The sequence below is a fragment of the Seriola dumerili genome, unplaced genomic scaffold, assembly GCF_002260705.1.
Source record: "Seriola dumerili isolate Sdu_G_001 unplaced genomic scaffold, Sdu_1.0 BDQW01000081.1, whole genome shotgun sequence".
Lineage (NCBI taxonomy): Eukaryota > Metazoa > Chordata > Actinopteri > Carangiformes > Carangidae > Seriola > Seriola dumerili.
The window spans coordinates 218680-233665 of NW_019174336.1; the positions used below are offsets into that span (position 1 = coordinate 218680).

The window sequence follows — 14986 nt, forward strand, 5'->3', positions numbered from 1 at the left end:
GAAATACATATATTAATAATAATGGTCTTTAGCTCAGTGTTTACCTCTGCTCTACTACATGTCTGTGGATACAGCAAGATGAAGGACTGAACACTGCACAGGTTTGTAGACAGCAGAGATCACAGCTAGAAAGTTTAAAAAATTAGGAGTATTTCTGGATTTCATGGATATGGACAACCCTAACCCCAGTAATTATGCACCCATGCTGCTGCTGTGTAGTTTTTTTTTGTGTGTGTAATTTATTAATTTTTTCCCATTTGAGCAGCAGTTTTTTCTCTGTGCTTACACAGTAACTGTTGTTTAACTTTGTTAACTTTGTGCCAAAAACAAAAAACAGTCAGAGAGCAACTGTTTCACATTCACATTTACTCATTTGGCAACCACTTCTATCCCGACCAACTGACAAGTGAGGGGCAACATGAAGCTTCAGAGCAGAGGGAGACCTTGCTCAAAAAGAGCAGAGGGAAAAAAAACATATGTGAGATGTTAAGACTCAGTGTTCTGATAAATGAAATACCTGGCCACTTGTATAAATACATGTTGGAGAGTACGCGAGTGAGAGAACAAAAAGATTGCATAATTGTGTGTGTGTGTGTGTGTGTGTGTGCGCGTGTGTGTGTGTTTATGTGTGTGTGTGTGTGTGTGTGTGTCCGTGTGTGTGTGTGTGTGACCGTGTGTGTGTGACCGTGTGTGTGTGTGCGTGTGTGAAGAGTCACTTAAGGATCAAGAGCCCTGGCCTTCTCAAGGGTAACAAGGTGGTATGCTCATAATCACACACACACACACACACACACACAGTCACAAACGCTATGATTTCTCGTGGGAATGTCTGATTGGCCGCTGTGAGGCCTGCTGGGAAGCTTGGTTCCCGTGGCGATAGTAACCAAGCGATAACACCAACCATCTGACCCTTTTAATGTCTGTGTGTGCTGCCATCTGTGCTGCTGGCTCAGGGGAGAATCAACACACTGAACAGTGATTAAAGCTGAGACAAAGAAAGAAAGAAAGCCAGAAAGAAAGACGGAGAGAAAGGTAAGGTCCATGACAAAGATGACGTACTTTATTGTCCCCGAGGTAAATTAGTCTCGGGCAATAGTGTAACTCATTCAGTCTGAACCACAAAAAACAACACAAACTGACAATAAACAAATAAATAAATACTGACAAATTAAAACATACATGATACATAAAAGTTGCATGTCTTGTAAGATGGCAGGTATTTTCATGTATTTTGTGAGTCAGTCACACAGTCAGCTACCTAGTTAGTTAGCTAAGAGGTCAGCTGGGTAGATAACTAGTATATGAAACTGATCTGAAACCTGCATCAGCTGTTTACATGAGCACACACATCCTATTTTCTGTCAGAATGATCCTGTTTCATAGTCAGGTTTTCTATAACAGGATCAGTCAGGATCCTACAGTTACTGCCAAAATAAAATACTGTGTGACTACAACTATGCTGAAAGTCGTTCGCCCTTTTTCATCCTCTGTCAGACTCACACACACACACACACACACACACACACACACACAGCTGCTGGTCCATTTAGATGCAGATGTGCTGACTAAAATGTTCTCCAGACTGGCTGAGCTGTTCACACTTAATATCTGTGTGTGTGTGTGTGTGTGTGTGTGTGTGTGTGTGTGTGTGTGTGTGTGTGTGTTGCGCGTGTGCTTGTCCGTGTTCGCACGTGCACGTGTGTGTGTGTGTGTGTGTTGCGCATGTGCTTGTCTGTGTTCGCACGTGCACGTGTGTGTGTGTGTCAGATGGTAGTTACTGCTGTCAGACCACATGACTAACTGAGTTTTAACCAGACACAAACAACCACACGACACAACAAACAGTGACTTTGCCAGAGCCAGTCAACTCCTGCTGCTCTCTCAGCTGTGGCATAGTCTGACTGACTGTAATCTGATTACTGACAAACTCAATATGAGAAAAATCACTGCCTTGTTGCTTCATGGAAGAGTTGTAAACCAAACATTCAAGATATCTCTTTGTTCTGAGTCAACAGTGGGGCTTCAGTCACATGTCTATAGAACCAGCTGAACTCATCAAAGAGAAAAACAGACACCTTTTTTTCATAGTTATTATGCAGTAACAAGTTATTATGATTTCTGTGACACGTCCAGTAATGACTTTGGTAACTTGTCATTTATTTATTTATCACTTCCATAATTTTTCAAGATTTGCACAACTTAAATTGTAACTATGACTTCTATAACTCATAACTATGTCAACTAATACACACAGTTATGATTTCTATAACAAGGGATTCTAGTTCCATAATTTGTAAATATAACCTGGACAACTAAATCGTAATCAGAATTTAAATTTAAGTTAAGACTTCTAAAGACGTCTAAATCAGATTCACTCTTTTAAATATTAGCTTCACACAAGATGAAGACAGGCAGTATTCATTAACAGGACCTAACGACTCCACACATGAAAGAAAAAGAATAAAACTGATCATAAAGTTGGAATCAGCAAGATCAGAGAGGAAATTATATCATGGAAGAAAATAAGATGACAGGTGATGACAGCAGGTGTGTTTATTGATGAACAGCAACAGGGACATCACATGTATCGATTGTGTGTGTGTGTGTGTGTGTGTGTGTGTGTGTGTATTCGTACCTGGTTCTCGGAGCACCAGCTGAGCCATGGCCTGCGAGCTGCCGGCAGAGTTTTCAGCGACACACTGATAAAATCCTTCATCTGACTTCACCAGACCCAGAATCTGCAGGTTACTGCCGTCCTGAACAACAGCAACAACACCAACAAACATCGAGTCAACAGATATATTTCAACCTTCCACATACAGAAAAAAAAAATCTGTCTTACACCAATATACAAACAAAAAATGTTTATAAAATCAGCAACAAAGCAGTGTGTATGAGAGGGAGAGGCGTCACTAATTCAATTAGTGAATGAAAACTGTAATTGTAATCCAAATCAACACTTCCGGCAGATGTTTCACATTAAAAGTCTGTATCTGGATGCAGTTGATAGCTCTTGTCCTCTCTGATGACAGCTCCTTTTATATTCTAATCTATGGTATTTGTTTGAGTTTCTTTTTTTCCCTTGGTTTATTTATTTATTTTCAAATATTTCTTTTTACTTTATCAGTGGCAGAATGGTGCAGTCATCTCAGTGTGACAAAGTGAGGGAGAACCAGAATGGCCATATTGTTTTCTTAATTTAATGCTAATGTTAATTGTTCTATACAGTGGCAGACAAGGGTGAATGTGCTGCAATTGCCCAAAACCCTTCCAATAGGAGAAGAAGCTGCAAATTCATAAACAATGCTAATTCAAAAACACATTTGAAAATACAAAACAAATATAACGGGAAAAGGCTGCAAACAAAAAAACGAGCTGCAGGAAGCCAAAACAAAGACATTAACAGCAAACACGCTGCAAATACAGCAACATTGCAACAACAAAAACACACAAACGCCCACAACAAATGCAACAGAAAATAGTGCTGTACATTCAGACAACACAAAAGAACTGCTGCAGGCCTCTAGGGGGAGTGCCAAGTGGAACACCTTGACTATAAGCTTGAGCTTATGGTCAAGGTGAGTGTTTTTGGCCATTGCAGTGCGTTTGCCCCTGTCGGCCATTGTAGTTTTACCATAGTTCCATCATTGACCAACAACTTGCAGACACATTATCCTGCATTTGCTTGTGTTTTGCATTTTGTTTGGTTACAGTTCACACACAGTCATTACTTCTGGTTAAAGTAAAACACACAGGTTTGTTAAGTCCCAAACACTGTATTTATACACTGTTTGACCTCATGTGATGTGACTGGGGTAGACCAAGTATGCTAAAGGAGGGAAAGTAAGTTAAGTGGGTGTTTTTTTGGTAAATATTGAGTGTGAATTTTTTAAGTTGCAAAGGAAGACTAATGATAGAACTAAAGGGTTTCTACAAGAAGGTTAATCAAAACAAAATACTCTGTCGTACACCTTTTTTGGGCAGGAAGAGGAGTACGGGGATCTGACGATTGGCCTTCAGTGAATGGAACGACAAGAACTGACTCAATCTGAACACCTCCAGGACCAAGGAGATGGTTATCGACTTTCGGAGGTCTAGGCCCTACTTTCAGCCAGTCAACATTTGAGGGAACGACATTGAGGTGATGCACACTTATAAGTACCAAGGTGTGCACCTGGACAGTAAACTGGACTGGTCCCTGAACATGGATGCCATGGAAGGGGCAGAGCCGGCTCTTTTTCTTCAGGAGGCTCAGGTCCTTTGATGTCTGCAATAAAATGCTGCACATTTTTTATCAGTCAGTGGTGGCCAAAGTACCTTTTTATGCTGTAGTCTGCTGGGGCAGCAGCATGTCTGACATGAACAAAAGAAGACTGGACAAGCTGGTCAAAAAAGCTGGGTTTGTGCTTGGCAGGAGTCTGGACTCACTCTGGATTGTTGTGGAGAGATGCAGGCAATGTTAGATGGAGGCCATCTTGGACAATACCAACCATCCTCTCCACAACATTCTGGCAGGACAGAGAAGCAGCTACAGGTGCAGCAAACGTCTCATCTCACTGTGCTGCAGAACAGAGAGGTTCAGGAGATCCTTTGTTCCCACTGCCATCAGGCTATAAAACACCTCAGCCAAAACTCAGCCAAAAGATGTGAACTAATTAATAATTAATAACTAAAGTATCTATTTATCTATATATCTATCTATCTATCTATGTAATTATGTGCCTGCAATGCAATGGCATTGAAGGCATATATTACATATATATATTATAGCCTGCATACTTATTAGTGTCAATGCTGAGGCATTCATACTAATATAGGATATCAAAATGTGCAGCTTTTTCAGGAGAAGAGTGCTATTATTTTTCTTATTTGTATTATTTATAGTTTTTGAAATATTAAGCTTTTCTGCTATTGTTGCCATTCCAATCCGTGAAAACTTCAGCCTCTTTGAACTTCAACTACTTCAGCATATTTTCAGCTACAGACTTCTTTCAAATTTTAAACTGTACAAAAGCCTTTCAGCTATTAAACTTGTATTCAATTGTTTGATATCTTAAACAATTTTTGATTTCTAACAGTTTTAGTTATTTTATGCTTTTCTCTGATCATTTTTGAGTTTATAATGGGTGTATATTGCACGGAATGTTCGGGGCTAGAGTGGATGACATCAACGCTAGAGTGGGAGAAGCTCTAGAACTCCTCTTAGAAGATTCTGTGTAACTCCTGTGTAAATCCTTCTGGCCACATATTTCAGTCTTCACACATCACTGCTTCCTAGGTTGTAGACTAATTTGTGCTGATTTGTAGAAAGTGTCTACCTAATCACAGAGACTTACAGAATTTGAACAGTGATGGTAGTACCCTCCACCTCTCCCTTTAACTGCAATACAAATTCAGGAGCTGATTTCCAGAGAAAAGCAGAAGTGACCCTCTTTTGTAACTCACTCCTGTTTCCACATTTTTGGCTCTAGAAACACCAAAGCCACATATTCTGTGCATGAAGGTCTTGTGTTGCTCATGGTCCGCTAATAGTTATGATAGGAGTTACTGTTTTTTCAGAAATAGCAGTCGTTTGAGAGGCTTGCCGAGCCAAAATCACACTCAGTTCTGTGTGAGCTGTGTCTTCCAGCAAGACATGTGTTCAACAGTTCGTTAAGAGACTCTTTGATCTCTGTGATGTTTACAAACACAGCCACACACGCACACACACACACACACACACACACACACACACACACACACACACACACACACACACACACACACACACAAACACACACACAGGCAAGTGCTACTAGCACAGTATCCAGTATCCTTATTGGCTAATTAGACTCATTAACTCTTACACTTATTACTCTCAAGTATGAGAGCATGTATAAGTCAAATCAGCATTGTGAATGTGTGTGTGCTTGTATGTGCATGTGGTTGTGTACAGTTGTGTATTGTACTTTATTTTAGTGGTTATACTGTGGGTTTGCTACCACCACCACTCCCCATTCTTATCACTGAAGGTAGGCTAAATAACGGAAACACCACTGTATAAGAAAAAACAAAACAATTTGATTGAATGTCAGATGGTCATATTAGCGCAATTAGAGACTACATGCCTGAAACATCTGATGACATGTGATTGACAGCAGTAACCGATAGAGCTCGTTGTTAACATTGGTTAGGTAAAGAAATTATATCAAATATCTCTCTTTGTAGTCTACAGAATTACTCATCAAGACCCATATGCTGTTAGGGGTACTGGAGGATTTAAAATACAAGTGTGATGTGATGATATGATTTTGAGGGAGACAGGGCTCAATCCCAGCTGGGTCTGATTTGGGTGTGAGGAGGCAGAGCTCAGATCCAGAGGGCTCCGTCCCAATTTAACCCCTGCACACACACACAGCCAGACCCACACACACACATTTTTTACTGTTGTCCATGTTGTTCTGTTCTAGAAGGATTAAATCACAGTAGCTTTATTGCAGATCAACTTCTGTTAGAGCATCATTGTGAGGTCACTTGGACCTGTCTTCACAGTTTCAAAGAGCTTTTTGAGGGATACCTGCAGTGACTGAGGTCAGAGTTAGGATAATTCTCTACAACATGAATGAAACTAAAAGTAACCTTGCGGTCAGCTGCGGCCTCTTTGTGGAGTTGCATGTTCTTCCTGTGTCTAGGTTTCCTCTGGTTTCCTTCCACACTTCAATGACATGCATGTTAATTAGCAGCTCAAAACAACCATAGGTATGAATATGCGTGTGAATGGTTGTCTGTCTCTATGTGTCAGATGACTGACTGTCCAGGGTGTACCCCACCTCTCACCCAGTGTCAGCTGCCATTGTCTTCAACCCTGCCCGTGAAACTCAGGTGTATTATTGCATTTTAGCAGTCACTAATTGCATTGTCAGTTTTGTCATTGTGCATTTATTTTTTTTACATACTGATTCATGGATTATTTATAATCAATGTTGCTTTTTTATTTTGGACTGTAAATATTGAAGTTAAAGAGAAAAGCTCAGACTTAGGTTTGTATTCTGTGATTCTGAATTTTGTGTTTGCTGGTTCTGTAAAAGTTTTTGTTGCAGGTCTTTCTTGGTCATGACTCATCTCTGTGGACTCTCTTCCTATGTTCCTCTAGATGAAACACCTGTAGTATAATTTTCACTCCAGTGACTGTTGGATCTCATGTTGACAAGCAGCTTAAACAGAGATAAAGATAAGTCAACAGAGATAAAAATAAATAAATAAATAAAAAACAGTAAAGCGGACAAGATTATAATTAATGATTTGATGAAAACAGTATTTGTGTTAAAAAGGCAAAGTCAGAGCTGCAGAGTGTGGGTATGTCATGACTGTGTTGTACTAAATGAAAAGAGAGCTGTTTATTATACTGAATCAAGACAACAGATAAACATGGAGGTGTTGAGGTGTTGTTAACAGCAACAGTAACAAAACAGGAAAAGATCAGAACACAGGGAGGCTTCTGACTAAAATATCATCAAACAGACTAAACAGGTCTCTGATATAACCATGTCTCAACTTCTGGCTGATGACCAGTGAGAATTGATGGCAATTTATGGTCTTGGCCAAACGACAATATGGAGGCATCTGATACAAAATCAAGATCTGAGTCAATTGAATTTTTGTTAATGTACACTATTTATATTTTATTGTCTTTTGCAGGAAAATATCTTCATGATACAACTTTATTTGGAAAGAAAACCTTTATTTTATTTTCAATATATTGATTTGATCTGATTTGATGTGGACTGATATTTTCAATACATTAATTCCAGATTAATTCCAGCTATAGATTTATTTTAGAGTTACAGTCTCCAGCTGTAGATTCAGAAATATGTATTCCACATTCTGATTAAACATATATTTCCACCATTCAGATGTATGGATGCAGTGTATATCTATAAATGTCTCTAGGTTGTATTTGACTCACCACTATCTGGAAGTAGTCGCTGGGGATGACTTCCTCTCCATTCTTCATCCAGCGTACCGTCGGTGGTGGGTTTCCTGTCACAGCACACTCCAGCTCGATGTCAGTGGACTCGTAGGCGTACGTGTTGGTTGGGTAGTTCAGAAACTGAGGAGGCACTGCAGAAATAAAAGAAGCAATACAACACATAAACAACAGAGGAGCATGTTTCCTTCACCACTGTGTTTCACATTACTGAGCTTCTGCGATGACCTCCGTTATTTACAAATTAATTAACACAATTACAAACTCCTCAGTTGCAGTGTACAGTTTACTGAGGAGCTGATGAGTTTGATCTCATTACCCTCCATGGATCATTACACATCCATCTCCTCGTGGTCATCTGCAAATTCATTTGACATTTTCAGGTATTTGTCTGTGGGTTGTTGCCAATTCTGCATTCAAACCTCAGTTTAAAGGTTAACACAGCAGCGACAGTGTACATCAGATTAACCAGGTAGTTTGGTTTTTGGTTGACCCTAACCCTAACCCTCATCATGTCAGGATGTGGAAGGTCACTGTGTCCATTTTCTCCTGATACAAAACAATATCTGCTGTATGTGACTGAAAAAAAAAAGATTTCAAAAGGACTGAAGAATAATTATTTCTACAAGTTTTAAACAGCCTTCCACATGTTGGTAACATTATGTTTACAGTGGGAAAAGTTATTACAAAGTTGTTTCATGCAGTCAAACCCACATAACTTTATTTAAATTTCTCGTGGAGATTTCAAAGATGCCAGACTGTCAGATTGAATTTTGAGAAAATGTGTCCAAACTGATGAACAAGACGTATAGAATACAGGGATTACACTGAGTGACAGAGATGTAGAACGAGTGAATTATTTCCAAGTTTAAAAAAAAAGAGCAGTGCCCTTTATTGCCCCAAAAGATGTTCATTTAGCATTTTCTCAGGAGAATATTAACTGTAAATATAAATATTACCAGAACTATTGAATCGGCACTATCTTCTTTTCAACAACACCAATAACCTTCAGCAATAAGATAAGGCAGCCTGTTTGTAACCTGAGAGGCAGCAAACGTCCACTCACTGCACCACTCTATAATGTACTATCTGAATGTGACTCAGATGAGTGGATCAAAATTTTCACAACTCAGATCTTTTCTCACCTGGACGATGGTGGCAAGAGGACAATGTCCAGAGAGAATTTAGTAAGGTAACCTATAACCTGGAGGGTGAGGGGTTCCACAGTAGAAACTGCCCTAACAAATGAAAACCTATAATCATAGTTGTACAGACACAAACTTCCACATAGTGTTCTCATTAACTTGGTTTCCAGCAGCAGAAGGCAGTTCTGTACATTAACATCTCCAGACATCAAACAGACAAAGTTAGCAGCTACCTTGTGAACACAGTGGAACATCCATCTGCTAATTTCTATTTGTCAGGATGTATCTGCATAGGTTTCAGCACATGCTTTCAGCAGGTTTCATGGCATGTTTTCACACAGTATATTTCTATATTCAGATATGGAATCATAGTCATTGCAGTCTTGTGTTCTAAATGTTGTTTGTTGTTTGTATGATTTTGTCTGGAGACGTACCATTAGGTTTCCAGGCAACCAGCAGAGACTGCAGGAAATACTACTTCCATCCAATAACAGACTAACACGTAACCCCCTTAAAAGCACACACATACACAAAAAAACTTCATACAATGTGTTTATTTCTTAGCTTTAGAGGTGCTATAGATTAGATTAAAGGTACTTTATTACCTTTGGACAGAGGGTTAGCTAACCAGCTTATTTAGCCGACAGATATTGATCTTCTCATCTAACTCTCATCAAGAAAAGCAATAAGCATAGTGTCCAAAACATTTCTTTGAACCTGAAAACTTATTTTTAAGCCCTAAAACTTAAAATCTCACACTCAAACTTTTGAGTGAAGCAGCAGAGTCTGGATTCAGTCTGATCAGTGCGAGCAGCTCAACCTGTTGGGATGTGGAGTCAAACATGTTCAGGTAAGTATAGTGTCAACAGGCTCACTAGATTATAAACAGATTGGCAGGAGGGCAAGGCGGCTGCCATGTTTCATCTCTGCTGTAGTTGAATGTGGTCTTGGAAAACACTGCGGTGGCTCATGACTGTGAGTGCAGAGATGTGAGACAGAAGCCATTTTGAGCCTGAACAGTGTCGAGGACGAAGCCTGAAGGGCCTCATGTAGCACGGAGCTGTCAGCGCTCCAAGACAACAAACATTCTGCCTGTCAGCAAACACACAAACATACACACACCCAGGAACATCATGTAGCTGGCACAGACAACAGAACACCACCCGTATATGTGATTGTTCAACATGTCTGAAAAAGAAGGAAGGGAAGATATGAAAGAAAAGCAAGAAGGAAGGGAGGGGTGGAAGAAAAAAAGGACAGAGAAAGAAAGAACACGGAGATGTTTAAAAGTTTGAAGGAAAAAGAAAGGAGGAAGGAAAAAGGAAACTTTTGCATGTGAAAAAGTGTAACAGAGATATTAAGCAAAGAGAAAACAGGTGGGTGTGTAAAGGAAGAAACGAAAGAGCACATATGAGAGAAAAAGACAGGAAGAGAGGAAAGGTAAAAAGTTAGTAGAGGAGGTGAGTTGTGTTTGCGTGCCTGCCATCGATACATCATTATGTGGAGGTGTAACTTTATCACTGCAGTAATGCTCTAATTAAGAGCTAACGATTTCCTTTAAACTCTGAGCTGCTGCAGCTTCACCACACCAACAACTGCACACTGATACACAAACACAGACCACTACACATGCCCAGGAATTAGTCAGAGACACTAAACACCGGAGACACAGGAGGATAGATCTAAACCAATCAGCCACCACAGCTGAGTGAGTCAGAGCTGAAGCACGATCAGCTGCACTTCCTCCAATGGCCACTAGGTGCTGCTATCTGCAGTCCACTGCAGACGTCAAAGATTTAACAGTTGTTTTTGTTTTCTGATTTCTTTCTGGAGCTGTCTCACCTCCACCCACCCTCAATTCTAACTTCCTTCACCCGTGACAGTGATGCCAGCTGTATCACAGTTCTCGTATTCATACACGTACAATAATCAATTTTAACAACTTCAAAATATGGGATAATTCTGACATGTAATTTTAGGATATAGTCCAACATGTGCTTTATAAAACAAAGGAACATACAGTGACTAACATGTTGTATCTCATTTATTTTAAATTACATTATTATAAAAAAAGTGACATACGTTGATGATTTTCTCATTCTTAAGCCTGCCAGCTCAGCATTGGTTGGTCAATTGTTTTCTAACTGGTGGAAACTATTTCAGCTGCGAAACAAAGCAGAGATGTGGGTGCCATTCAGAGCTCTTACAATGGGCAATACACTGAAGGTCTTACTTCAAAACTACCGCACAACCATCCATTGGTTCAGCAAACCAGGCACACTAGTTTTCCTCAACAATATGACCCCTGGGGGCTGCTTGGTTTGCTTTTGTACATAAGTTAGCTAAGTTGTGGAGGGGATAATATCTGAGTTGTGTGTTCTATGATTGTAATGGATGACCACCATCCTCATTGGCTCCTTTTCAGCATCAAAAAATGTAGAAGTCTGATTCTGCAGGGTGATCATGTGTTTACTCTGTGGCCTAATACAGATCATCTCTAAATTGTTCTAATCCCTAAACCCTTTGGCTGTTTGAAAAGTTTTCTCAACAGTTAGAATAAGTCGTCTGTTTCTTCCTGCTCAGCCTCATTACAATGGAAGACAACTGCTCACTAACTTATTAGCCCTTGTTGAGTGAATTCCCTCAGCGTCCATTGATTGTTTGGATTTTTTTTTTCAACAGACCTTTAAGTTTAACACTGATTACCTGCTCATCTGAGAAGACATGCTTACAAAAGGGTTTGTGTTTCCAGGTGGGTTCTTTGTGGTACCAATGACAACAGTTAATGTGTTTTTAACATGTATTCTACTTCCTCCTGGAAACAGCTGAGAGTTGCCATTCATATGGTAATTTGATGCATCAACAACCAGCTGACCTCTATCAGGCACATCACGTCTGACTCCACTTCGCCTCCATACTCACACGCACCTGGCTCGTCATTTACACCTGACACTATGACTGACATCATGTTTATAATGTTCAGGCACACACACACACACACACACGCGTGCACGCATGCACGCAGGCACACAGGCACGCACACCCACACACACACACACACACAAGGTATCAGTGATGCAGCCTCTCTACAGCTGCACCATAATAACTTTCACTCAGCATTCAAATGGAAATCTACTCCATCATTCATTTCAATGAACATCTGCTGTGTGCATGTGTGCGTGTGATATTAGTACCCAGTGAAGGACATTCACACAATCACACACACAGAGCTACTGCTTCAGATACACACACACAGAGACACACTCACACATCCTTGTTTTACGCACACACACACACACACACACAAACACACTCATTCTGAGTTTAACTCTTCGCATGAACAGAGACTCGTTAGCAGCCTCTTTTCAATCTGTGCTTTACAACCAATTACCTGTCATTACATCCAAAGAGACTCACTACACACACATACACACACCTCCTCATTCACACTGTGGACCTAATATCTGAAATATTGAGCTGGGATAACCCTAGTGACATCATTATGATCATAATCACAGTTATTTTTATCAGTCTTGAAAACATTATGCAACTCTTCTCACAGACTAAGTGATTTTCCTCAAGATGAACAAACTGATTGAAGACGAACAAACTGACTGAGTGCACCTTAATATATTGCATAGTATTAAATATTACGGCATATAAATATATAATGAAATCCATAATTAAATATATGAATTGTATATTTTTTATGTACAATACAAACGTAAAATGTTTAGAAATAGAAAATCCGGTCAAGGTATCAAATCAAGGTACAGCATAAGTAGGCCAGCACTCATTAATGTATGCAAAACCAAAAAATCTGCCATTTATATTCAAAATCTACTGTTTCCCCTTGTAACCCCTGGTTTCCCCTGACAACACAAATGCAGAAAGTTAAACTTCAGGTGTTTCATTCAAAACAGAAGTAGTGATCACATCATGTAAACTCGCTCCATGACATGTAGAAGTCTTGAGTGACAGTAATACAGTATCATTAGAAAATTAATTCAAGTATCTTACCTTTGCTTATTATGAAAAATGGTTCATATCAGTGCTTCTTATTCTTAGCTCTTTCATTTTGTAACTGACTGAGGTAATTCTGTTTATTTTATATATTACCATGAATGTTAGATAAACGTGGTGAAGTAAAACAATATTTCTTTGTTTCCTAAACGTAATGGAGGTGCAGACCGCTTACATGTCAAAGCGCCAGTTGCTTCAACATTTCACACATGCACAGTGCTGATCAAAAGACAACCCTGTCTCCTCTATACAACTCAACTGCAATAATAAATACATCTTCAGGAAAGGTACTTGAGACCAGATTACATTTAATAGGGGTGTGCTGTTGATTTAAATATTTGATTTTACAGTTATATGTTGATACTGAATATATTAGTAAAATATAAATGATAAAAATATCTGGTCTTGCAGTAGTGATTATAGCATTTTAAAGCTTTCTTATGGTTATGTTCTGACTCTTGGTTCAGTATTTTGGAAAGATCCAGGTCTAGTTTTATACAGAATTTAGGAGAAACTCCTAAAAATAATGGGTGTGTCAGTCCTAACTTTAGCACTCACAATTTTTCTGACAAGGAGTAATTCGCAAAGCCACTAAGGGCTAAAAGAAGCACCTAAGTCTGGGAGTAGTTAGAAGTAGTGGAGAGGACTCCTAAATCACTAAGACCAAATCACAAAGAATGTTAAAGGGGCTGCCGTCATACCATGCTGCAGTGTTTCGGAAACGTTAAACGATGCTGAATTACTTAAAAGATACAACTCAATCACAAGGGAATAATGATCGTTGTGGAGCTTGTGAAGGTGCAATAAAATCTCTTCATCATACAACAATTCATACCATTTCCATTAAATGTTCAACAACCAATGGCTGTGATTGGAATCAGAGATGCATGTAAAATTTATTGCACAATCAAAAGACAAGGAGTGATTTGTAAACAGAAAAAAAAAAATCACACCATCATCATTCTGTTCAATTGCTGCCTGCACAGTTCTAGACACACCACAGCTACATTACAACAGGTACAGCTACAACAGACTGTGGCTAATAGGCTGCCAGTTAGCTTTAGTTAGGTCGTCTGAAACAGGTGAGTTTTTTATTTTCTATTTTCCCATTGAGTGAATTGAATGAAAGTTTTTACAGTAAAATTAAATTCTCCTGGGTCGACACAAACATTATCATACAGATGCATTTTGGAGAATGCATTACTTTTGTAAACAGCACCTAATCTGTTGTTATCTAATTTGTATTTGTTTATTTCTGTTTTTTTTTTCATCAACCAATCTCTGAGGTTCCTGCCAGCAAGCTTGTCCATTAAAATTGACGTCAGTCATAGCAACAATTTAGCCTAGGAGTTTTCGCTTTTCCTTACAAAAGGTTTGTCTCAGCAGATTGTGTGAAAACTTTTAGTTAGAAACTTTCAGTGAGACTTAGGAGAACTCTTAGTGGTAAGATAAAATGCTTTGTGAACACGGGCCCATGTCTTTGGTGTGACAGTCATCCATCTGCCCAAATGACCTCCTAGTAACTCTGCTGTTGTTACTAAATGTGTAGCTTCATTCATTCACATGTTGCCTCTGAATCTATTTGCTGTTGCAATTTAGTTTCATAGAAACATAATTTCTAGGAGACCGGGTTGTGAGTGGAGTAGACATGAAGTTGAAAGTATTAGTACATCAGAATTGTACTTCAGTAGAGTGCCTGAGTACATATAGTGAGTTTCTGCCAAAATTAGGCTTTACATGCAGTGTCACTGTGTGCATGTGAAACCAACTTCTTCAGTTTGTGCAGCTGAGGAAACAAGAGGAGGGTTTCTCCTCATCAGTGACACTTTGCTGCCTTCATTTCTCAGCAGTC

At 39.3% G+C, this 14986-nt stretch overlaps 1 protein-coding gene across 1 annotated transcript in view; it reads right to left on the minus strand.

Moving 5' to 3' along the window:
• dcc (DCC netrin 1 receptor) overlaps nt 1-14986 on the minus strand; it is a 233113-nt gene that overhangs the window by 182123 nt on the left and 36004 nt on the right. Inside the window, exons 7-8 of the mRNA XM_022744417.1 lie at nt 7946-8100; nt 2636-2756 (exon numbers count right to left, since the gene is read on the minus strand). Of these exons, the coding sequence (XP_022600138.1) occupies nt 2636-2756; nt 7946-8100 (276 nt within the window). The remainder of the gene's footprint in view (nt 1-2635; nt 2757-7945; nt 8101-14986) is intronic.